The sequence below is a fragment of the Xiphias gladius genome, chromosome 9 (genome assembly GCF_016859285.1).
Source record: "Xiphias gladius isolate SHS-SW01 ecotype Sanya breed wild chromosome 9, ASM1685928v1, whole genome shotgun sequence".
NCBI classification, from domain to species: domain Eukaryota; kingdom Metazoa; phylum Chordata; class Actinopteri; order Istiophoriformes; family Xiphiidae; genus Xiphias; species Xiphias gladius.
Window position 1 is genome coordinate 12,435,270 of NC_053408.1, and position 26,138 is coordinate 12,461,407.

A 26,138-nucleotide genomic window follows, 5' to 3' on the forward strand; every position below is an offset into this window, starting at 1 on the left:
AACACACACACACAGTACATAACTGGTCACAATGCATTCAATCAAATTAGCTACCAAAATGATTGTTTTTATTTATATATTTTTATATACTACACATTTACACAATGGGACTTACTGACCAAACAAGTAGGAAAGGATGCACTGTAAAACTCCCAATAAAATGGTTATTATTCATGTCTTGTCACACAGAGACACACTGTCAAAAATAAAAAATGTTCACATGAAAAGTACAAAAGATAAAATTTTCTTCAAAACGTAAATTACAGACATTTAATTCAAACCTTCAGCAAACTCCCGTCAGTTAACTGTTCCTTCCTTGCACTCTGGGTCATTCCTGGATGAAAACATGCAGAGTTTCTTGCTTCGGTCACATTTGAGATCTATCGACACACTTGCGTAGATGGTTAACAACATTTTAAAAACAGCATTACTTTCGAATTTCTTTCGGTTTATGTTTCATCTGCAAAGTATCACTGTAACACAGTTTAACAGGACCAAACCACCACTTACTTTTTTGACATTTAGCTGATTCCTATCAGAAAGCTGATCAGTTTAAGCACTTCAACAGGAAGAATGGGAGGAGACTGAATATCTTATCTCAACCATAACCACCAGGCCACCAGACAATGATTAGTGTCAATCCTCCTGATCTGTAGCAGTTTTAGTACGCGTGAATGGTTTAACATTGAAATAACTATGTCAAAAAAAGTCCAACTAGAGAAAGAATACAGCTGGTTTTGAAGATCGCCCCTTGCCTGTTGTTTAACCATGTCTGTGAGATTCCTCGGTAACATGCAGGCTATATGACGTCTAAAATGAACTACTCATGCACAAATGACACTACAGTGTAAACACAAGCACATTGTGTGTGACCGCATTAAAGGTGGATGTCGTGGTCTAGTTATAAATATAAATATCACATTCTTCAACAAAGAAGGAACATCTGTGAGCTGTGCTACAACATTGTTAGGATCCTGTGACAACCTTGTATTTTCAGCAGAGGTGATGTTCACATTTGTAGGTACCCACTGATTTCTTTTAAAACATTTAATATGCCATCCCATATTAATAAATTTCCTCACACATTACAGCTGATGTTTTAAAGCGTTTGGAAATTTTAAAGATTCAATGGCGCTATTAGGTGCTATAAAAAAGTCACGGTGTGTTCTTTTACATTCCACTCTGAGAAACTCATACATCAATTAATGTTGTTAAGCCTTTTCAAAATGCCACAGGATCAATGCAAGAATGCATTTTAGTCAATCTGAAGTCTGCTTTTCTCCTGAAAAGTTGACTTTGTGGAGATCAGCTCTTCACCTGACAGCAACAATACATATGAAGTGTTTCATTCCAAAACATATATCGATTATGATATAAACACTAAACTGTAATATCAATCATCACTCAAAAATAATTCCATTCTATGATTTAAAGGTTAAGTTATCTAAAATTAAGTATATTTTTTAGAGATCTTATTCTGGAACAAAACTCTTCAAAACCCGTATGAGCACATCAACATAAAAGAAAAAAAATTGCCATAGACTTTAATGTGATGGTTGAGGATTATGGGGAGCTGTACACATTTCAACAAACGTCTCAACCCTCCCACTCATGGCCAGGCACACTCCGTTCATTGTGTGGACAACCTCTGAGAAATTGCACGTCTCAGAGAGGTTGAAACTCAGTAGTAGCTGGTTGTAGATGGATGATAAGCTGCAGTGCGTTTAGTGCACAACAAGAAGCGGGAAAATCATCTCACCCACTCACTTATTTCAGGACTTGTTCAGGATTACGAGCCCCATACACTGGACCACATTCTGCTGCAGAGTCCCACACCTTTTGCAGTAAAAAAAAAAACAAAACTCCGCTTCTCTCTTTTCAAAGCTGTGACAACAACAGTCGCTGGGACGTGTGAGTTGGGAGAGTGCTGACTTCCCAACAAGGACATGGGGCTCAGACAAAGGCTCCGTTGACTCGCTTTGACCTCCCCCAGCCCAACACTACTTAACATGGAAAAAAAAAAAAAAAAAAAAGTCTTCAAAAAAAATGCTGTTGATTATTAACTGGGATGCCTGTGTGTTCTCGCTAAGTGGAATTTGAGCCATGCATTGATTATCCAAACCAAGCAAAGCAACGTTTTTGCCTCCTCAGAATCATATTCAGCTCCATTGTCCAGTGCATTGCTCACTTTTACACAAAACACAAACAGCAGAACTGCTTCTTCTTGCATAAAGGGTAGCAAACACACATATATATATATATATACATATATATACATATATATATGCAAATTCTTCACTTCTTTTGGAATATCTGTACCAACAGCTTGTATGCTTTCTTGCACAGCGAACGGCCACCAAAACCAAAAGGCTCACTGTGATACATAAGTTTGGGGGGCATATACAGTATCCTAACGAGGTGCATTTTTCATCATTAAAAGAAAAATAATTCTCCCTAATTCTCTGCAAAACTGGCGATCCCTGAAAAGGTTTTCTCTACCTTAATTACTTTTACAACAAAACAGCATTTCTGTGATTTGTGCATCTTAAAAAGTCTGCCTGTACCTCATATCTCATCTGCTACCACAACGAAGCTGCAGCCACAGATACTAACAACCACATACATCAGTGCGGCACAATGCCTCTGTCTTCTCCATACAGGATGCCTTTCTTTCTGCGAGCATGTCTACTGGCCAGATGGGCTGCAGGGCCTTCTCTGGCCAAAACAAAATGGCTTTGAGTGTACTGAAGACCCCCATCAGGTCGGGGAGAAAGTGACCAGAATACTAAACATAATCTTCAATGCATACCATGGCTCACTTTGTCAAAGTGTTCTATATGTTTTTCTCTGCTTAGCTGTTTATCAGGACACAACAGGGAATCGAACGATTCAAAAAATGCTTCACATGTAGAAACAAGCACAGACATTAAACAAGTTAAAAGAAAATTATTGTTTAAAAAGAAATTTGCATTCATTAATCCAGTCAAATGTTGGATTCTGTGAGAATCAGACCCTTCTCGTACCATGATGGGTTTCCACAAATGTGAACTCCTTTGCTTATCGAGTTATTTACAGAGGCTGAGTAAACTTCTTTTTGGCACTTAACAGTCGCAGATTGCTGAGAGGAAGACAGGAATACAAATGATGCCGCGGACACCAGATTAATGCTACATGGTTTTGAGTCATGGCGTGCCACAGCTGGGTGATTTGGTGACTTTTGCCAGACATCCTCAACTGGTTTGGATTTTGGTGCTTCACTTTATATCGAGAGAAAATTCAGTTCCGCATGCTAATTCCCATCTCACTCCTCTTTTACCTCAGCAGAACACAATCTGCGACTCCTCTTGAGCTCATCACATTACTCCCATTCCCTCTCCTCAAGTATGTCCACTCCAGGTGTCCGCTAGTCCCAGATACTCTGGATTCTCTGCCGTGGGGGTCACAAACCCGTTCACATGCCTGGGCAATCCTTCGTCTCTCTCCAGTGCGCCATCCCCTGGAGCAGCCCCAGCTACCGCTTTGGCTTTGGACACAAGGTCAAGATAGTACGGGTTGTCAAAGGCCGGAGACGTGGAGGCCCCGGAGCTAACAGGGACCAAGTATCCCGGGTTTTCCACGCTGTGACCGGAGTTCAGGCCATTAGGGAGACGTCGGTCTGCTCTGGAGCCTTTACGAGGCAGCGTGCTGGGCCGCTCGGGGATCCCAGGTCTGAGATCCAGGATCTCCTGGTTGACGTACTCTGATCACGTGAACAAAGGAAGACACGTCAGAACATTCGGAGATGTGATTTTGTATCACACAGTTCCTTTCATGTTATTAATTTTTTTAGAGAGCCTAGAGTGGAAGAAATCATCCGCTCACCTGGCAAGGCATGATTATGATTATACCCATGATTCCGTCTGGGCAGAGAGTGATGAAGGTGATGAGGATGATGAAAGCCATTCGGCCCGTCTGTCTCCAGGTCGCCCTGGCTCCCATTGGGGTAGGTGGGGTCTTTGCAGTAGCGTCCAGGGCTGGCCGGGGGCAGCGAGGGGTCGTCTGGGGCCCCGTCCAGGAAGACCGAGTCAGACTGACCTCCGGTCGACGGCCTGCGAGCCAGCGTCGGGTACTGAGGAGGCCACAGGCCATTGGAGGCGCTGGCTCCTAATGGCAGGGTAGGGTACTGGCTGCGGCCGAGAGTGCTCAGGGAGGAGTATATGCTCCGAGGGCCGCCTGTGATGGAGGGCTCAAAATCTAAGCCCTGATCTCTGCTCTGCAGGAGAGAGAGAGGAGAGATACACAATGAGTGAAAAACAGACAAGAAGGGAAATCCAGCTACTCAAAGGTTCCCAGGTCTCCATGGCTGCGACGTATCACAACAGCTGAGCTAAATACTAATGACCAAAGTGAAATTGTTTTTAATCAGGCCTGAACAGCCAAAAAAGTTCTTGCCAATCAAATTATAGCAAGTTTATAATCCAATTCAAAACTACTTTTTAGAGAAGTGTCTCAGTCAAAAATCATGCTGCTTAATGATCTCTAACTAGCGGGCTATGTTAACTAAAAATTTTGGATTATTAAAAGTGAGATGACAATGCAAAGCCATGCTAGCAGCTCTGCAAGTCTGTACTTCGCCACAGCAGTGCTCTGAGCCAAATGCTAATGCCTGCTTGCTAGCATGCTCACACTCACAATAGTAATATGCTGATGTCTAGGTACAATCAAATTAGTCAAAAGGTATTGTCCTCCCCCACTTACTCTGTATGATTGGTGTCTGGATGGCCCGTTTGCTTGAGCCCCGTCTCCCGGGGTCCTGGGGAAGAGGTTTGGCTGAGGCACCAGATACTCCTCAGCATCCAGCAGTTCCCTCATATTGTTCCCTTCTTCCTCCATCAGTGTCCGGAAAAACTGGCTGTCCACTGGACTGGACATGCTCATCTGCTCATCGTTCTGCAGGACAGAGAAGCAACAAGGAAGGAAAACAGAGAATAAAATCTTCACACATATTCTCTTTTTCAAGGCCAAGAAAGCAGTAGAGCGAGAAACATTGAAGAGTCCGACAGTTAGCAAGATACATTGGACATGCGCATTACATGAAAAAAAAAAAAAAAAACAATCACTCAAAAGTACAACATTTGCAACACGTAACACACGTACACATACCTGAATGACTACATAACGAGGAGGATCCCTGGCCATGACACTAAAATCATTCACCAGATTTTTGAACTTCGGTCTGCTTTCTGGATCAATCATCCAACCTTCCATTGAAATAATAAAATCACAATGTCAATAAATCGTCTTTGATGTCAACTACTACTGTGCTGACCAGTTTTAATGAGGGACAACAGTTTCAATACATTACGCAGACAAAATGTAACATCAAGGCTGCAGTAAGAGCAACGACTACTGACATTTGACCATAATCATGTAGACGTCGATGGTGCAGATGAGGGGCTGGGGAAGCCGTTCTCCACCCTCTAAAACCTCTGGGATTTCCCTTGCTGGGATCATGTCGTAGGGCTTAGCACCAAATGTCATCAGCTCCCAGACTGTCACCCCTGAGCGGGAAAAGTACGATTAAAACAGTACAACCTTTAAATCAAAACAAGATATCCACCAAAATTTTAGATAACACTTGAAAAATGTACCATTTACTAATCACACATGTAAGGATGACTGGCATGTAACTAAGGTATATGTGAAATCCAAAATTAAACACGATTGAAGCCAAATGTTTATTATTATTTAACTTATCTGCAAACATGAGATGACATTTAATTTTCCAGTAAGGATTTACAGCAGTTTGGAAACCCGTTCATTGTATATGCAACTAATGATTGAATATTAACTATTTTTCTAACTATACTACTACTTTTCTGAAGCACTGCAATCACTAATGTGAATTACTGTTGTTCTGCATTTGAGTATACGGTATTTAAATTTTTTCACTAACATTACTGATGAAAAAAAGTGAGTTATTATGAGAAATATACAACATTAGCTCACTTCATTAAGACCTTACCTGCCAAAAAAAGGGAACAGCTTGCTGTGTCATGTTACATTAGGAAAAACTAAGAGATTTACTTCGCAGCCCTAACAAACAGCAACATGGAGATTTCTAAAAATGCCTCTACAGTTTTTTTTTTTTTTACACTGTATCACTGAGTGATACTGACCATAGCTCCAGACGTCACTCTGATGAGTGAACTTCCTGTGCAGAATAGACTCTAGAGCCATCCATTTAATCGGCACCTACAAAACACAAAAATACCAGTTTAAAAAAATAAACACATAAATTGAAATAGTTCCCAGTGCTGATGCCCCTGCAGCCACAGCCCTATCTTACTTTCCCTCCATCAGCGTGATACTCGGTCTCGTCTATGTCAAGCAGGCGGGCCAGGCCAAAGTCGGTGATCTTCACGTGGTTTGGGTTTTTCACTAGAACGTTGCGGGCCGCCAAATCTCTGTGGACCAGCCGGACCTCCTCCAGATAACTCATCCCCTATACCAACACACACACACACACATACACAGATCCATCACCCACAAATCCATTTGTCCACAAATATACAAACTGATACCACATCAAATTTGAAAGGAAAAATAAGATGACAGACAAAATCAACAGCAACATTCAGACACTGCTGTTGCAGTAACACAAGTCTGTGCATCTAAACCAACAAAAAGTTTTTTCTTGCTTATGTACCTTGGCGATCTGGACACACCAGTTGAGGAGGAACTGGGAGCCGATGTGATCCTTGTTCTCCCTGACATAGTCGAGAAGGCAGCCGTATGGCATCAGCTGAGTGACCAGCTGCACCGTGGAGGTCAGACAGATTCCCAGAAGACGACACACGTAAGGGCTGGCAACCCCCGCCATCACATAAGCCTCCTGGGAGAAGACAGAGGAAAGATGTTGAGGGGTTTTGAACTGTATTTAAGTGTATTGTAAGTGTATATGTGGGTATCTGGCTTGTACTCACATCAAGGATTTCTTTATTGGCCTTTGGCGAGGTGTTCTCTCGTAATACCTTAATAGCCACTGGTATTTTCACATTTTCCCCATCAGGAGCCCACACTCCCTGAAAAAGTTTTCAGCTCAAAATCTCAGTAAAGATGTGAATCGAAATATCTAAATAACAAAGAATGCTGTATTTGTGCATCTTTGTAACAATCAGTTTTGAAGATTCTGCTAAAGAACTGGCTCACGTACCTTGTAAACAGTACCAAAGGCCCCTGCACCCAGCACCCTGAGCTTTTTCAACTCAGTCTCCTTTAGGATACGCATCTGAGCCTGATTAGGTGACGCACCACTGGGTGTTAGAGGCTCTACCAGCTGTACACATGAAGGAAGCAGATGGCAAATTCCTTCATTACACACTACAACACCCAAGGGCAACTTAAGCACAATTAAGAACATGTTTTATTTGTTAAGCAATAGGCTTCCACCAAATCAGTTCCCACTAGTCTTAACAACACTCAACCAACGTTGCTACACATCTAACCAGTCTCAGTGCGCACCTCATGTTCTTGCAGGATCCTCCTCATGGTCTCCTTCCTCTTCAGCTTCTTCTGCCTCCTCAGGTAGAAGACCAGCAGAGCCAGCAGGATGAAGAAGAGCACCACGCCACCCACTGAAGCCGCGATCGTCGTACCCGGTCTAAACAGAAAGAAATAGTTCAACACAGTGAAAAAATCCTGTTTGATCTGGGAGGAACTTGTACGAAATTCATTGGAAAACAAAAAACTTGCTCAGGCAGATATTTTGTGTTGTAACAGTTAAGGTATCTCACCCTGTCCTGGTATCAATGGGGCAGCCTCTTTCATCCATCACAGTGCAGCTGAAACGGAGAAACATTAGGTGTGAGATCGTTCTCATTGTGTGCGCAGTGTGTGCTTGCAGTCGTGTGTTTGCGATGTGCGTCCACTCACGACAGTGTGCAGTTGGTGTTGCAGGGCAGACAGTGTCCTGTCGCATTGCTGTACTTCCACACAGTTTGCTGATCCTCCTTCACACCGCTGGGACAATGGTCCACACAGAGCTCCCCGTCCTTGAACTTTCGACACTCTGTACAATGTTCTGCACCCTGAAGACACGCACATAGAGAAATATTTAAGTACATTTATACCAAACTTGTTGCACCCACCCACACAGGTATAATTGTATGAATTTATTTAGATTTTTTTTGGACCATTTTTGGGTTTATTTTTTTACAGTAGACACAGGCAGGAAATCTGAGGAAAGCACAAGGGGGATAACATTCAACAAGGTTCCCCAGCTGGAATGGTACATTGTGGTTACATGGTATGCACCTTAGATGACTAGAGCACAGGGACATCAACAGCTTATTATTTCTGACTTGACTTTAAATGTTCATTGCAGTGAAGAACTATCTGTCTGAATAACTGTCTATATGCTCTTTGGTAATATGTTCTGAAATGTTTAGGGCACATGTTTAAACATTTTTATTCAAATCCAGGTAGAAAGCAGCATAAAGGCAGAAGGTTTATTTATTCAGGGATGCAACTAATCATAAATTTGGTTTAGTGTTTTTTATAGTTATTCAATCAATCAATGTATTGTTTGATTTATTAAATGTCAAAAAATGCCCATCATGATTTCCTAAAGCCCAAGGTCACATATTGATTGTTTTGTTTAACTAACCATATAAAACCAACAATATAAAACCTAAAGATATCAATTTCACAACGTAAAAAAGAAAAAGCAAGAACTTGGCTTTTTTGCCTGATAAATGACTAAAACAATTATTGGTACTCAAAAAGTGTTGTTAATTAATTTAATTAATTTCAGCACTTGATTTTTGGTTAAAAATATTTACAGTAATTTCTATAAGGATTAAAGTTTGTGTGCAGTTTGATTACTTTGGCATAAGAGTAACTTATTGAATTGAGCCAAACAGGCGACGTTCAAAAAAAGTTACGTTACATTATGTTGTGGTATTGAGTGAACAAGTTGGGATGAAACTTGACTTGGATGAGAAAGTGTAGGGCCAACGTCTGATCTAATTTAAGAACGAAATCCACCAAATAATCCCACTCAGCACTGGACACTCAGAAACACTGTGACATGTCTTACCGGGCCATGACAGGAGGCAGAGCCGTTGAGAGGTCGACACTCTGTGTGACAGACAACACACAAGGATCCGTCTGTGTATTCACGCACAGCCCTGCAACACAGGCACAGGGGAGATGTAACATAACATGGGGTGAGGGAGCTGCAAATAACTTTAGCCTTATCAGATGAGCTGCAAAGGTCTACTTGTTCTCTGAAACACATAGGGCTGGGCAACAGTGTATATGTTGTTTATCAGCATTTACTGTGATAGTAATGTGATTATATGATCATATCACGATATTCTTTCGTTGAAGAAATAGTTTGATATTTTGGGAAATGTGCTTACTTGCTTTCTTACTGAGAGTTAAATGAGAAGTTTGATACCTTTCTCACATCTGCACGGTAAAAATGAAGCTACAGCCAGCAAAGGGTTAGAAATTGTCCGGCAATTAACTATAAGATTTTTACAATTCGGTTTTTATTATGTATTAAACAAATGAGATGTAACGTGTTAATCAGTGACCTTTAGAGGCTAGCTGCTTTCTCCTGTTTCTAGTCTTTATGCTATGCTAAGCTAACCTGCTACTAATGATAGCTATATATTTAACATACAGACATGAGAGTAGTATGGAGTGTGTAATCTAACTCTTGGCAAGAAAGCGAATATTTGTATTTTCTGAATTTCAAACTATTCCTTTAAAATCTCCCAAAAAACTGTAATTAAAAACCAACATGATTAGTTATTGTCTTTGTCATAATATAGTGCAGGACAGTAAATGTGAGATTTTAAATATATTTGCACATTCTGCTTAATATCAATAATAACAGTGTGATAATGATTATAACCATGCCCAGCCATCGACCAAAGTAATGCCAGCTCTTGAAACAAACATATTTTCATAGAGAGAGAACAGGATTCTTGTTCCATCATCAAAGTACAATTATCAAACAAAAATCAGCCCAGTTACTGTTCAAAGAATATGCGGAGTCCCCAGTGTTATCACATGTATTTGCTTTGTCAATGATGGAAATTTGCTTAAGGGCACAATTTAAGTTAAAAGCTTTCAGATTGATTTATTCTGACTACTGTGGCATTTGGCACTGACTGCCAAACCACTCAACCCCACGTGCATCCACCTGTTCACATCTCTACCATCTCTACCATGTGAATACATGAATAGTTTTACTTTTTTTTTACCGGAGAACTTGCTTGGAGATTATGACACACAGTATACCGTATTGTTTGGAACATTACCGCTTGGGTTTTTATTCATTTAGTGCAGTCACACTCACACAAACACACACAGAGACAAACCTTCTTACCCCTGATAGATGTCACACTGCTCTACACACTCAGTGCCACGTCGGAAAGCTTTGCAGGACACACACTGGCCGGGCCCTGGACCCCAACAGCCCCCATCACACAGCGGGTGACAAACGCGCCCCTCTTCCTCTGAAAACACATTCAAGGATAGAGACAGCAGAGCATGATGCAAATGGTATCTTTTGATGGCTTCTTCTCAACAACAGTAGTTAAAAGGACTCACTATGTTAAAAGTTGGCTCCTTGTGAGAGCGAAAAATAAAAAGTGTAACACACTATAACTTTGACTGGAATTGGCATTGCTCTCTTCTGCAAACATTGTGTGTATTTTCACCTACCGCAGATTTTGGGGTTCCGGTTGTGGCTGACGATGCGGTGGGGTCCCTGGGTGGGATGCAGGAGACTCTCCCAGGGCAGTGAACTGGTGTAGCACAGCTGGGAATTGTTGTGCAACAGGACCAAACCTCCACTGACGCTGCTTAGTGAACGTAACCCAAGAGACTGGATGTGTATATTTTGGATGGCAAGTGAAAACACACCCCTAAAACAGAGGAAGAGGAGCTGTGAGTGACCAGAAATAAAGTGTGGGGTTATTTTTAAGGCAATCCTTTAAAAAAAAAAAAAAAATTCTTTTAATGTTTATTGTAATCCAAACAGCTCACTAAGAAATCTGTATCCCAACATTATATGCTCCATGTTGATGTTTTGAATAGATCAAACCAAACATGAATAAGAATCTTTTGTTTTCAAATTTGATTAAAAATTGTAGATGCACTCAAAAACATAAATGTATAGTACAAGATCTTGCGAAAACTGCCTTCGTCATAGCTAGGTTTAATGCTTTGCAACACTGAGTCAGGGTAAGGAGCACCATAAGCTGAGATTCTCTCTTAACACATTTTTGACGACCTCTATACATGAAAGTGTGTGAAAATAAGATGTTGAGGTGTTTCAGTTGAAGGGAGGAGCAAAGACTGAATCTTGGACATAACTGAAAAAATGAAGGGGACGATGCAATTAAAAGAAGATGTTTATATGTTTAATATATGTTTTGAAAAACAAGTTGGAGACAGGATGAAGAAGTAAAATGAAGAAAGCAAGTGGGAAAAACTCAGTCATGAATTAAGATTAAAAAAAGGAAAAACAATACACATGAGAGCAACCGAGCAAAAAAGAATAGAAAAAAAAACAGCGAAGTATACACTTTAATGACAGCAAAGGAAGAACGAGACTGCTCTAATTACCAAACAGGAGCCATAATGTCAGACCTTGCTGTTAAATAGTATCAGACAAACAGATCTCACACTTGTCACTACGACCTAGTTTGAGCATGCTACGACAGAGAGCATCCCATGGGTTCTTACTGTTACCCGGGCTGGCATGTGCTGCAGGTTAAAGCAGCTGTGTTGGCTAATAATTAGCCTTTATAACCCTGAACGTTAACAAACTGCCTCAATGGAAACAAACACACATAGTCAAAAAAAAGCAGAGCACAAATGAAGATGCAGTGTGCGTGGATGGACAACAACACTGTGGCAAAAAAAACAACGTACAAAAAGTTTATTTTTTTGCATTTAACATCCTACATAACACAAACATTATTCTGCAGGCAGCTAAGATAACAATAAAAACCAATCCAGTACTGTGAAATGAGTATATGAGTATATTTTTAGAAAAATAATGATACAGGACAGGTAGGTTAATATGTAGACAAGAGAAAGACCGGTATGCTCAGGACAGGTATTAACCTACCTGTCCTGAGCATACTGACAGACAGGTAAGGCAGGTGGTTTAAAAGTCTTACTTGTAGAGCATTCTGCCTCGGATCACCTTCAGGTTCTCAAACACACTCAGGTCAGTCCACTCTTCAGGCCAGGCATCAATGTACAAGTAGCCTGCACAGCAAAAATTACACAAATATACTAAACACACTCTAAAAGAGGAAATGTAGTACGCTGTGTATACCGGGTTTCTATGTAATGTTGGTATGGAAAACTACATTGAATTGGAAAAACTGCTCTAGCAACAGCTCTGAATTAAATACATTATAAAAAGGAATAATCTGATTTGCTCTTTTTGATAAAAGCTAAAAGAGTTCAATAAACTCTTCTTCAGTACCTGTAATCTCCTCCAGTTTCTTGAAGGCATTCAGATGCTCCAGAGTCATGCCTGATGTGTTGGTTACAGGGTCCCTGGACAATGATAACATAAGATTTGAGCAAAGCTTTTACGTGCACCAAGAATAAGCTTGATTTGAGTGTTAAGCTGTAATTGTATATATTTTTCTTTTTAAATTTTGATGTTGTGAGGAATAAATCCATCTTTGTAGTCCACACAGGCCATGGAATTATAATATATTTAATTATAATCATTTAACAGGGATATGGCATCTCTGCTTCATTAGATATCACATAGGTATATCCACCAACCTTCTATTAAATGTCCAGAGCACATATGCCGACTAGTTTTATATATATACGCGTGTGGTGGTATTTACTTTATTTTTTCATCTCTAAAGTATCTTTGTGAGCTGAAAAATGTACACAAATTTTGTATTTGGCCTTTTACCTTGCAAAGCTCTGAGGGAGGAAGGCCAGACTACCAAAAATCTTCTTACACTTGTTGAACTGCTCCACATTAGAAGATGTTACCATGGTGATGCCATGGTTGTCCATGACACCAAGGTTATCCATACCCAGACCATAACACACTGCAATACAAACCACAAAGAAAAGGCAAAACAGATTTTAAACAATTAATCATAAATCCAGACATTAACCTCAACTTACTAAAGATGTCCAATATACGAGTAATCAACATTAATTTATATAAACCAGGACATCATCGGCATAGAACGAAATATAGTGTGATATATTGCATTGAACAATGAAGGTATAAGGTGATAGACAAACTATTTGAACTACTGGTTCAAGAGCGAAAATAAATGGGGGAAGAGGGCAGCCCAGTCTAGTGCCTCTAACAATGTTGATAAGTGGAGGATATGCCTTATCTGTTTAAAAAAAAAAAAAAAAAAAAAAAAATTCACCTATGAAAGGTATAATACTTTAATCACATCATTAAACTGTTCAAATCTATGAAAGATTTGCCATAGATAATGCCATTTAGGGTGGTTAAAGATTTTCACTGCATCCGCTAATCTACGATTTGAAGAAGCCCAACTCACCCTTTCTTAATAAAGCCTGTCATGTCTTGGTACATAAGTTTATACATCTTAATCTTTTTTATGTAATAGAGAAATAATAGCTATATTAAATGTTTGTTGTGAACGCACAAGAGGTCGAAACTGAGGACTCAACGGAAAGTTAAAAAAAAACTCTGGGGGGTATTTATGATAAAACTCTGTCTCACCAAGCAGGATTACGGCCTTATTCAGTTAACTACACTAAGTATAATACGGACCTCCCTCAAGTCTAGAACTGAAGTAAAAAAATATGCTCCACTTTCTACTATGCATAAATTAATCTAAGTTATCTAAATGTACTGATCATGATTCATGAGATAAACCCCTGTAACAACAACAAGGTACTGCAGAAACAGGTTGATTCACTTTGCACCATTGTCAGCAAGCGATGCATCACAACATCAGTACCTGCACCGCAAATCATTATCGCCTGTATTGAAGCAACATGGCATGCACATGAAAAAACCTAAAACTTTCTCCATTACATTATCTGAGCCACACAGTAAGAAATTGTTATTCTTCTGTTGGACTTGTGGATAGCGACTGTAATGAACTGTGTCCAAATGCAAATGTGACCACCCACGAAACACCCACAAAAACACAATGACCCCTACCTTTGGGACAGTCTCCTTCACACTTTTCACATTTCTGCGTCTCATTTCCATCAGGATGGGTGATGATAACTTCCTGGTTGGCTTTGGGACAAACCAAAGTACAGGCCACTTCCATAGCCAGATAGTTATCTACAGACAGGCAGACAAAGTGTTCAAAAGGCATTTTTGCAGAAGAGAAAATGAAAATGAATTACGTATGATTAAATGGGAAGCTGGTAGCCTAACAGCTTGCAGAAACAAGAATGTAATTTGAACATTGGCAGGTTTGTGGAAATTGTGGCAATGAAAGCAAATAAGTAATGTTTTCTCCCCCTCCCTCAGTAGCTACTATCATCAAGGCACCCTACAGGAAGACACTTAATAATCAGCTGCACCGGTGGACACACATTGGCTACTAGCTAAACATTGTGTTGTAGCTTTCTTGTATGAGTAAGGGTTTTTAAAAATGAATTCTCACAGGGACACGTCTTGATGCAGGTTGCTCCAAAGTTGAACTTCTTGTTTGGGTTGGGTTTGGTCTGAAAGGTGACAGGGTCATAAATAGTGGGTGGAGGACAGTTCTCCTTGCACACACCGCTGTCGTTGAAGTGACGGCACGCCTGGAGCGAAGAAGGAGGAGGAAACATGACAACACAACAGGATTACACTGAAGATGAAAGAGAAAACAACAAATACTGTATCTGACAAGTGTGTGTGTGTGTGTGTGTGTGTGTGTGTGTGTGTGTGTGCACATCTACCAGGCAGTCTGAGTCTTTGGGTCCTGTGCATCCAGCAGCACACTGCATGTGACAGCAGTCATTAGACGACGGACCTTTACATCGCTGACAGCCAGGCGCACAATCATTACGGGTCACTTCGAACAAAGATGAAAAGGTTTCAGCTGTAATTCACCTGCTCTGGACTTTTTCCGATGAAAACCAAATAGTGTCACTGTTGTGCCATGCACATTATGTTAACTCACAGGTTTGGCAGTCCTGTGCAGTTTCTCCCCAGCAGTGTTTCTCACATACTGAGGAACAATTTGGACCTGCAACAGAACAAAACATACATACAAAAAATAAGGAGAGCTAAGCACTTATCCCGCTATTTCGCGATTTAACAATAAATTACAAGACTAAGAGTCTACAGCAATGCTAGCATTTAGCTCAAAGCACTGATTGACCTACCATTATCATGACAGTGTGCTCATAGTAACAATGCTAATGTACTGACATTAAGCAGTTCAGATTTACCAGGTTCACATCTTAGTTTAGGCTGTTAGAATGCTAACATTAGCTAATTAGCTAATTAGCAAAGTCATTAGAATTTACGCATTGACACTTTGAATAGCTGTAGCTAAATTACCACGATCTACCCAATAATTTTGAACCAAAAATGTCAAAGCTCATGGTGTTACTCAAGGAAGAGTCAGGTGATCACCAAATTCAGCAGGATTCATCATCTGGGGACCATGAATGTACCAAAGCATTTCACGGCAATCCATCTAGTAGTTGTTGAGATATTACAGTCCAGACTGAAGAGGCTGACCGGCCGACCAACAAATTAACATTCCCACCCATAAGGCCACAGCGCCCGTGTGGCTAAAGACATGACTGTACATAACGTGCCTGGATGATCCAGTTGGCGTCTGACCGTGTGACCACCAAAGCAAATTTATATTTGTGTCTGTGTGCAGTAAACAGCACAGCATGTCCATTTTCTTGTCATACACGTGCTGAGGTGCTTCTGCTTGGTGTTGTTTTGTATTCACTGTATTACACTGAAAACAACTGTAGTACTTTCTTTGCTACCCTCTCGGATGTTCAATATTTCAATTGGTCAGCCAGCTGCTCACATTTAGAGGCTCGCGGCTGCAGTTGGTGCTGCCAGGTGTAGAAGTTCTGCTCGTCCAAGGTGTCATTCCAGTTGATGTTCTTGGGGTCTGGGAAGCACAGCTGGGGGTTTCCCCAAATGTACACCGCACCCAACAGGATCTCTAAAGGGGAGACAAAACATAAGAGGAGCTCAGCAACTTACTGTCACAGTAGATAACAGATGCTGAATAAAGGACAGCAAAACATTTCTCTACACTTATAGATCTTCCAGTAAACAGACGCCCCACACATGTGAACATTTTGATTACGTTTAAAAGTTTTAAAGCTGAAAATATTGATAATAATGAATGGGCCAAAACAACTCATATGTAAAGTCCCTGTCCAAACCCAGTCCACTCAGGTCATACTGGTTTTGGGCATGAAGCTCTACTATACTATTATCTGACCTGTGAGGCTACGAAGCCGGAGTGTCCTGAGCCCCTGTCCACCCAGAGTGTTATCCAGCACAGCCAGGGCGTAGCTGGAGTTGTACAGCTGGCTGCCTCGGATGATCCGAAGGTTGTCCAAAGGCACTAGACTCACTGACACATGGGCTACAAGTACATAACCCTGCACCTCCACAATTCCCTGGGGAAGAAGAGGCGAAGAGAAAAAATAAAGGATGAACTAATGTGGCAACAGAAAGAGGGGGATTGACTAAAAAACATTTGGAGCTAACCACACTGTCCAACTAAATACATGCATGGTCTTTGTTTCTATCTTTTTTGGTTTATAACTAATGGATATGCCTCTTTTTTTGTCAAGATTAAACTGAGTTTCCATTCAAAAAGCCTTTCCGAGGACCAAAACGAACAGTCCCATCTTTAAAACTCTTATTCCTTTAAAATTGCTCACTGTAACAACAACAATATACCTGTAGGAAGGAGAGGTCAGGGGTTCCATGAAGGTGTGTAATCTCCAGGTTGCCATGGACGACCTGGCAGCCAGTGTAGAGCAACCTCAGCATCTCGTAGTGGTTTACCAGACTGGAGGGCAGGGCCAGCTTCATATCTGTACCCAGACACACTGCAACACAGAAAACATATGACCCCAACTTCATAGAAGTACACACAGATAAATTATTACTAAATGCTTCTTTAACAAACATTCATGACATTTAACTTTAAACTTTTATTGTCAAACCAAACAAACAGTAAATACTATCAGCTAAAATAAATTACCATCACCAGAAAGTACACAAATCCCCTAATTAAAACTGGAAATCCTTCTATATACTTCAAAGTCATATTAAGGCCAAAATATATTAAGTATTTATTTTATACCTTCAAATAAATTCCCAGGACTACTCTTAACATAAAAAAACAAAAAACACCAGTTAGCTGGTGCATGAGTCTTTAGTTAGGGCCCCAGCACCTCTCCAGACTAACTTATCAAGTTGGTTTGGCAGTACAACGTGCATTAAATGGATCTTTTCATGCACTGCAATGAAAACAGTCAAATGTATGATAATCACTGAATGCATCATAATGAAATACATTATTGAAAATCATCTAAACCCAGAGGCCACTGATAAAAAATGATTCGCTTACTTTCCTGTCAAAGTGCTGTATACTGAAAACACCCTGTTGATTATTGTGTTTAGTGCTGGAATAAGGAGCCAATTAAATCAATCTAATGGATGATAATCTATTAAGAAAAATTGCCAAATATTCTCAAGAATTTGTAGCTTCTCAATTGTGACAATTTATTGGTTTTCTCTATTTTATAATCACTTTAAATGAAATATCTTTGGGTTCTGGACTGTAAGGGAACTTCCAGACTCCAAATGATGATGACGTCTGTAAAGATTTGGACTCCACATTTATCACACATATATTTTGGCTGTCTAACTGTTTACAAGGGGCCTTGAATGGGTACTTTGAAATAGAAACCACACGCACTGCCTCTCTCTGTCTCTTAGTGTATATGATATATTTTCCACTGGCGGCAGAGAGCACAGATTCCCCACATCGGGTCACACACAGCATTACATTCAGGGTCACACAGCTTCACAATTCGTGGAGGCTCTCGCCGACACATAGCTCCCATGCTTTAGCAGGCAGTCACACTTTGGAGAGTCCCTGCTCTGCTTAGGTTATAAATGACTTCCTCTGGCTTGCTTCCAAAAGCTGTTCAATAGTCAACCCACTTCTCCTGATTGAAGCAGCAACCACCACCACCACCACCACCACCACCACCTCCACCAACCCCCTGCTGCTATCTTCATCTCTCCAATTGGGGAAGACGGCTGTATGGACACACATACATCATCGGAGGAACAGGAAGTCCTTGCAGGCTGGAGGAGGGTGATTTCCATGAAACAGTGAGTTTCAACAAACTTCAGGAGATACATGTGCTCAAGTCATGTTCTTGTCAAGCGTGTGTGTAAAGTTTCTCTGTGACTGCTGAGCACTCAGGACTGCAAAGAGGTATTGGGTCATTAAGTGTAAATAAAGCCTGTATAAAAGTCTGACAGCGAGCTACCGCAGCATATGGGTCTATGATTAATAGTGTGGCTGCTGCCAAAAATATACACCCAGTCGTTGCAGCTTGTGTCAAATATCAAATCAAATGACTAATCACTGCCTCCCTCAGTGATGTCATTGAGGAAAATAGTTTTACATGTAAAGCCATTCGGAAAGTCGGGATTTTATCCGAGCATTTAAATCCTTTTTAATGAGACACAATATCTAAACAAAAACAGGAACTTACTCCCTGAAAGGCGCACAAACTACCACTCACACGCACACAGACAGCTCCAGATCTGGGGATTAGGTAAATGTACCGTAACAGAAAGCACAACAGAGCAGATTTTCCATTTCTAAAATAGTGTGTGTAAAGCCAGTTCTCAGTTTCCTCTCCTTTTATTCCCTCATTGTTTGCTCTCTAAAAGTCTCTCAGCAACGGCTGTGTGTGTATGTGTGGCCTTGTGAGGAGCTGCCCACCCCTCCATCCCCACGGCCTAAAATACTCTCTCTTTTATCACTTACTTTGCTCTATCTGCCCGCTGTCATGTCACTATTCCTACCTTCCTCCTCTAAATTCCCCCGCTACATAATTTTATTACCTGGTTTCAGAGCCAAGTTATCTCAAAATTTCCCCTCTATTCATCCATTCATTTTTTCCTGTCAGTTTCTCTCAGTCTGTGGGTTGTTGCCCAACTCTTTTGGGGCTCTGGAAAGTGTCATTTCACAGGAATGCGTGTCTTTGCATATCTCGATGATGACAACGTTGCACGTTTTTCGCCAGTGAGTTAGAGGTGCCAAAAGTAACTAGTCTGTAGTTCGGTGTCTTGTCTGAAGACACGTCGCCGTCCTGTGACCCGACAGGTCACATGACGATCTCTGTGTCCGACAGGTCACCCACACAACCTACACAACTGATGACTGACACCGACACCCAAACACACAAACACAGCTGAACGTGTTAGTACTGGCTCCTGCACAGTGAATAAAGGCAACCTGGCTCCGAAAACTTCCACTGGTGGTTAACAAGAACAAGAACGACAGAGCATTTCTACCTTCCTGCCTGTTGTCCACATTTTGATCATTTACATAGGAGTCCCTCTGTGTTCATGCAAGCTTTTAACATTTCTGTCAATTAGTGTGCACTTATTTGTACTCAGAACAATCCAGCATTCATTGTGGTCGTATTCAGTTTTCTGGCATAAATTTTGAGGCATCGCAGCAACTTGATTCCGATTCCACAAACAGTGATTTTACCATATATTAGTTCCAGTTTGAAATTTACTCTACCTTCAAGTTACATGACCTTTGCTTGTCTGAAGCAAGGCAACAGTTGATTGTATCGGTCTTTTATTATGTCTTTAACAATGTGTAACAGCAGTTTTGCTTGTGAAATGACATCTTAACAAGCCTTCAGGCATCATTATACTCCAGCCATCCAACCAAAGTGTTTGTCAAATGGTCTAGGCAGAAAGTTACAGAAATTGTCAGTCGAAGCACGCCTAACTACGACGCCGGAAACGTGCGGGAAAGGAGGGCTGTTTGCTCTCTTTTCTAATTCTTTATACAAGTATTACTGTCACTTTTTGTGCGTACAACCGAGTGCAACAATATCAATGCTTTCACAGACAGATCATCTGAAAGTGTGCGGCGATATTTTCATGTCAGGTTTTTAATTTCCCCTTTCAAGTGGAGCCACACAGAACATTTAGGCAACACATCATTCAAACTAGTTGTTTTTGAGCATACCCCTGCTGTTACTCTTGCTTGACTTCAACTTTTATCTATAATAGTAGTTTAACATTTAATTGCGTCATTTTGTTCCGCCATTCAGGCTTTCATGATAAACCCAGTTAGCAGGAATCAGACAGTTCATATGGTAAATATCAGCTGATGAAAAGTAACTGAATACAAAGTTGATTGTTCAGTTCCATTTTCAACATATGTCCACCCTGTTAAAGACAGGGAACTCCTACCTGCTCTCTCTGGAAAGGAGTGCTACTGACAACTAAATGAGTGATTTCAAATGTAGTGTGACCCTGTAGCATTTACAGTAAATGAATGTGGACAATTAATACAAAATCATCTACCATAAAAGATGGTCATGGGGACTTTCTTCAGTAATAGCTCAGGTACTTGAAACTAAAGCTGCAACCCAAGGGAAAATTTTAAAATTGTCCAATCAACAGTCCAAACATTCAATAAACGATGATACAAAACAGAGAAAAGCAGCAAATCCTCACATTTGAGAAACTGGAACCAGTGACCGTTCGGCAATTTTGCTTGATAAATGAATTTTATAAATACCTTGAAAACACAGCCTACTTGTGCTTTCACTCACCTGATCTTTTTTCTTCCAGTTTTTTTTTTTTTAGTTTAGAGGCACTATTCCCCTTCTTTTTGATGTTTGGGACAAGATATGACATTGTTATTGTCATCACAGACTGTATCTCCTAAGAATTAATAGTGACTGATTTGATCTTAATCTGTCTTCCTACAAGAGAGGATCTGGTGACTGTAGGCTGACTGTGTCCTGTACCGGTGTGCCGCTTGAGACTGACTGAAAAGTAAAAGCCAGCTTGGAGCCACACCTGCGTGTGGCAGCGTGCCAGTTAGCACAGGGAGTGTGCGTGTGTGTTTACCAGTGTGTATACATTACAGGGACACAAACACGATGGCGGGGATGCTACAGCAGTGAGTTGGAGTGAAGCATCGTGGAAACGCCTGCAGTGTGACACACCAGAACAGTCGACAAGAACCTCCGGCCTCTACTCTCCTCTAATGGATTAGATCCCTTCAGAACTGAACACAAACAGAACGAGCTGCTCCAACAGGACGTTCTCTATCAGTTTATTAGCCCTCAGATTTAACATGTCCGTCCTGATTCTAATGCAATGCTGATCCTAGTGGCGTGTTTTGCATATACTTCAAATTTCTCCCGACTTCCCTGAACACATTCTTTCTGCCTCTTTGCCGTACGGCCGCGTAAGAAAAAACAGGAATTGCTCAACAGACAAGAAGAACAGGATCTGTACTGTTCTAGAGGTACAGACGTGAACTCTTCATGCATTCACCCTGCCCTGTATAGACTACAGACGCAAACACGTACACAAACATGTACTGCAATGCCACATCAGATTATCTCCTGCATACTTTCTTTTTACTACAATTTGATAGCACCTGCAGCTGCATTTAAATGTACAGTTCATTTCAAAAGGGAAAAACTGTGCACGGAAAGTGCAGACAAATTAATAAAAATGTGTGTTTAAAACCTAATGAATCTAAGTCTGGATTAGGACTAGGTGATACGGTGCAAAAATCGAGCGTAGTTGCAAAGCATGGTTGATGCTCATCACAGTGATCTGTATGTTAATGGCGGGTTAAACTAAAGTCGCCATTTTCAACATGCAATCTCAAGCGTACAACTTGTATGTTGTACAACTGCATGGTTGCTTTGTAGTGTTAATTTGGGAAAAAACAGATTTTGCGTCATGATTCAGGTTACTGCAAAAAAAAAAAACTAGATGAACTAGAAATACTGCAATCACAATATCCATTACATGATTTCAGTCAGTACTGATATACAAAATAATATATAGTTTGGAAAATTATGTTTATTACAATGAACTCTATTTACAATCAACCCTTTTTGCACCTAGGTTCACGCCTTCAATGGACCATTTGACCACTTACTGTACCTTCTGGAAAAAAGTGCTGGAGACACTTGCATTGGTTTTATTAATGTATTTAATAAACTAATTATTAGAAAAAGGGGTCAAGACACACTCATGTATCACAATAACTGTCAAGATGTGATTTTGCTGAAAAGATCGATGATAATGCGTTACGGAAATTGTTGTTTCTTTCTTCTTTTTTTTAAGGTTTTACTTTGGCATTTTGCATTCATTGTTCATAATGACAGGAAATGAGGGGAGAGAGAGGAGGGATGGCGTGCAACGAAAGTCCTGGCCAGACTCAAACCAAGGACGCTGCAATTATATGGTCAGCGTCCTAAACCTCTAGGCTGCTGGGATGCCCCTGAAATGAACATTTCATTGCTATTTCTGAATTATTGCCCAATTCTAAATTTAATAATGTGTCAAATTGATACAAGATGCAAACACAACCATCAACCTTTTCCTCCAAAAAGACTGCAGAAACTTGGTCTTTGCAAAAGATTTGCATTGAAAATCAAAGATGAAAACAAGATCAGGACCATGTTTTTATGAAGAAATCATTAATTCTAACAAGGCTCCTGTGATTTAATTCAAAAACGCGATTTCCTTGTAAAAATCCGTGTCAGAGTACCGTAAAATGAAGGCTGAAGGTGTGCAACTCAAACCTAGGGAAAGCCACCCAAGAAGGTGTTGAAGGTTTCCTCCCGGGGCTGGTGAAGAGGCCCACTGGTGGCCCCGTCCTCAGCTCAGAGTGAGTTAGATCGCTAACACGCAGTCTAGACTGGTGACTCTCGGCTGGCTGAGTTAACCTGCCACTGAGGCCGATTCAGTGCGACTTAATCACCGCACATTGAGTTTTGGTCAATGGGTGCATTGGAGTGTGACAAGGGCATGAACTCTGCGGATACTGAGGCCACAAAAACACACACACACACACACACACACACACACAAACACACACTTTCTCTCACAGGGGCAGGTTGCTGAGAAAATGTATTCCAACCACAAAAGGAAGAACAGCAACACAAATACTGACCTTTGGAGTCATAGACTTGTAGGCCAAAGGATGTGTGTGTGTGTGTGTGTGTGTGCACGTGTGTGTAGACAAAACCACTGACATAACAGTACTTAAAAACTGAAAGTCAGACTGCTGAGATTTATCCACTTGTGCACGATGCGTTGCTGAAGTCGAGGATTTATTCATCGGAGCGCTCACACTGAACTGATGCTCCAGAGCACCTGTGACTATTGGCTTTGTTTGTGTGTGTGTGTGTGGGTATAGCAGTAGTGGTGGGGAGGGCGACAGCTAAGAACAGCCAGAGGAGCTTCACTCCAATACTTTTTACTCATACTAGTCATTTTAGTGGTAAATAGAGCTTGAATGAATTATTCATCCAAAGCTAAAGAATCATGATTTTATTTATCTTTTCAAAAGCGATGCACTGGTCTACTTTCGCAGCAGATTTTTGACTTTTAAAAAGTGCACCTCAGTAAAAACTGTCAAGCGCATGTCAATAGAAACTTTATTGTGAAAGGAATTCTCAGAGATACTGATGTCAATATTTTTGCCTTTAACTTTTGCCATAAAAGGCTATTAAAACAGCTGACTGGGCTTATTGATATGCCTGATTCAACCTAAAGCATTTTTCTATCAATACAGCAGCCAATGCAAACACTAATGTCAATTAGGCATATATTTTATTGATTAATAGATTGAATGATTAGCGTACAAAATGTCTAAGAAAGCAGTAATTTTTTTCCTAAAGCCCAAATCCATGTCTTCAAATTACTCTTGAGTTTTTCTTTCGTCTGACCTACAGTGCAAAAAAAAACCATTCACTCTATTGTTAGGGTAGAGTAGGGAAAAGCAGCAAATCCTCACATTTGAGATGCTTGAGCCATCAAGTGTCTCCCATTTTTAGTGGAAAATGAGCTTAACAGCAAAAAAAAAAAAAAAAAAAAAATCTCAAAATATTTGCTGCAGATCAACTTCTCGACGAACAAACTGTTTCAGCTCTAATACGAGCTGAGGAGAAGAGACAGTAGAGTTAAAAAGGCTGAAAACCCTGCAGCCTTATTCTAAATGAGATGAGATCACACATTATTAAATGCCCTTCTGTTTATCTTCAGTATCACTTTTTTTTTTTTTTTTTTTTTTTAAATCATGATTTGAAGGACTACCTCGTCGATACGTGCTTACTTGCACTTTCAGTTAGCTCTCGTTTTACTGGCATGCACTCAAGCTCCAAGTGTGACAAGTGGCCCCTCTATCAGGACAATGTCCTCTTTGGAGACAGAAGTGAATAATTGACATCGCCATGATCCCTGGCACACAATGCGCCGCCTGTTGTTGTTGTTGTTGTTGTTGTTGTTGTGTTTTTGTTTACGCGCAGCGCCAACCGGCCGAGCCTGACGTCCGCCTGCGCGCACAAGTCGCACTCGTCTGCCCCCGAGCTGGAAAGCAGGTTCTCGTGTTTCTTACCTGCTCCAGCGTAACTGCGAACGCTCCGCTCCGGCGGCGTGAACGCTGTCCAACACGGCGGGTTTGAAGTCGTCGCGAGGCACTTTTGGTGCCAACATGTTAATCTCACTGAGACGCTACAAAGTGAGAGGTGTGATTTCTTTTTTTTTTTTTTTTTTTAAACCAGCTCCTCGTAAGTCCCACGAGCCTCCACAGAGGACGAGGGCAGCGGACTGGCGGAGGAATGTGCTCCTCGCCAGAAATACCAGCCTCTTTCGGCCGAGCTGGAACTCCAGCATTTTACTCAAATCCAGCCCCGCGCTGCATAATTCCCAGCCGCCTCGCGGGCAGAACAGCGGGGCCGACAGGGGCGAGGGAAGCTCTGAAAGTTACCCACCTTCTCTGCCCAACGCGCCCGTCACTCCGAGCAGCACGGCCCCGACAAACACCAAACTTCTCGCCGCCTCCATCTGCCGCGACCCTCCGCCTCTAGTCCATGTTCCAAAAGCCGAAAGTTTTCTGCTGTTCCCGGCGGAGAATTGGTTTTGTTTCTGACTTGTCCTCCGTCCCCGGGTTAGTCGGTTGTTTGGTTTTTTTTTTTTTAAATGTTGGCACTGCGCGGAGTTTTTGTCCGTTTCCCAATCTCGGCGACTTCCTCCCTGGAATTCCGTGCCTGTTGGTAGTAAAGCGTGACAGCGGAGCGCAGGCGCGCTCCCGCGAAGGCCTGAGCGGGGAGTGGCAGGTTGAGTCAGCCCGCCCTCACTTCGCACTGATTCATTCGCGGGGCAAAAGAGAGAACTTTTCATCCTGTTTGTTACTCATTCAGCCAGAGGAAAGCATCAGTACTCGAATCCCTTGTTATCTGGTCGTTTTAAACCCCCCTCCGCTCAAAAACAATGTGCTTTGCTTCCCGTTACTTCACTTGGACGTTCGACTTTCGCCTTTCCGGAGGATCCAGGCCTACGGTGCTGTGCAAAGGTTTTAGGCACCTCTGGGGGGGGGACGCTGTAAAGTGAGGATGCTTTCAAAAATAATGCCACGAATAGTTTTTTTGTATCAATTAACTTCACACAAAGTGCAGTAAACAGAAAAAAATCTAAATCAGATCCGTATTTGCTGTGACCAGCCTTTGCCTTTAGAACAGCTCCAGTTCTCCTCAGTACACTTGCACACAGTTTTCAAAGTACTTGGCAGGTTGGTTGCTGGAAAACTTGCTACAGTTCCTCTGTGGATTTAGTCTGTCTCAGTGTCTTCTGTCTCTTCCTGTGATCCCACACTGACGCCATGATGTTGAAATCAGGGCCCTCTGTGGGCCAGACCATCTGTTACGGGACCCCTTGTTCTCTTTGTTGCTGAATATAGTTCTTTATGACTCTGGCTGTATGTTTGGGGTCGTTGTTGCGCTGCAGAATGAATCTGGGGCCGATCAGACGCCTCCCGGATGGCGCTGCATGATGAAAAAGAATGTAAACATCTAAAGCGCCT

The 26,138-nt window shown here is 41.3% G+C and overlaps 1 protein-coding gene across 2 annotated transcripts; it reads right to left on the reverse strand.

The window, feature by feature from the left end:
• erbb2 (erb-b2 receptor tyrosine kinase 2) lies at positions 1 to 25,346 on the reverse strand. Of its 2 annotated transcripts, XM_040135109.1 has the most exons (27): positions 25,051 to 25,346; positions 16,925 to 17,076; positions 16,458 to 16,638; positions 16,032 to 16,172; positions 15,159 to 15,224; positions 14,935 to 15,050; positions 14,655 to 14,796; positions 14,198 to 14,326; positions 12,950 to 13,091; positions 12,500 to 12,573; positions 12,186 to 12,276; positions 10,720 to 10,922; positions 10,382 to 10,511; positions 9,080 to 9,170; positions 7,915 to 8,069; positions 7,776 to 7,823; positions 7,504 to 7,642; positions 7,196 to 7,318; positions 6,966 to 7,064; positions 6,689 to 6,874; positions 6,329 to 6,484; positions 6,159 to 6,234; positions 5,394 to 5,540; positions 5,143 to 5,240; positions 4,738 to 4,929; positions 3,862 to 4,252; positions 1 to 3,739 (listed from the first exon to the last, which is right to left on the reverse strand). In XM_040135109.1, the coding sequence occupies exons 1-27, from the start codon at positions 25,121 to 25,123 to the stop codon at positions 3,378 to 3,380; spliced, it is 3,903 nt and encodes a 1,300-aa protein (XP_039991043.1). In that variant the 5' UTR covers positions 25,124 to 25,346; the 3' UTR covers positions 1 to 3,377. The 2 variants fall into 2 exon arrangements, with proteins under 2 accessions (XP_039991043.1, XP_039991044.1); XM_040135110.1 differs by lacking the exon at positions 1 to 3,739 and having other exon boundaries at positions 4,139 to 4,247.
• Between the last annotated feature and the right edge of the window lie 792 nt (positions 25,347 to 26,138).

What these genes read in the sequence shown, in the direction of transcription:
- erbb2 (XM_040135109.1), bottom strand. Translation starts at nt 25,123, where the DNA reads ATGGAGGCGGCGAGAAGTTTGGTGTTTGTCGGGGCCGTGCTGCTCGGA. An exon ending in TGAAGGAGACTGTCCCAAAG is followed by an intron (nt 13,092 to 14,197) that starts GTAGGGGTCATT and finishes TTTGTATTGCAG; the next exon opens with TGTGTTATGGTCTGGGTATG. An exon ending in AACACCAACTGCACACTGTC is followed by an intron (nt 7,824 to 7,914) that starts GTGAGTGGACGC and finishes TCTCCGTTTCAG; the next exon opens with CTGCACTGTGATGGATGAAA.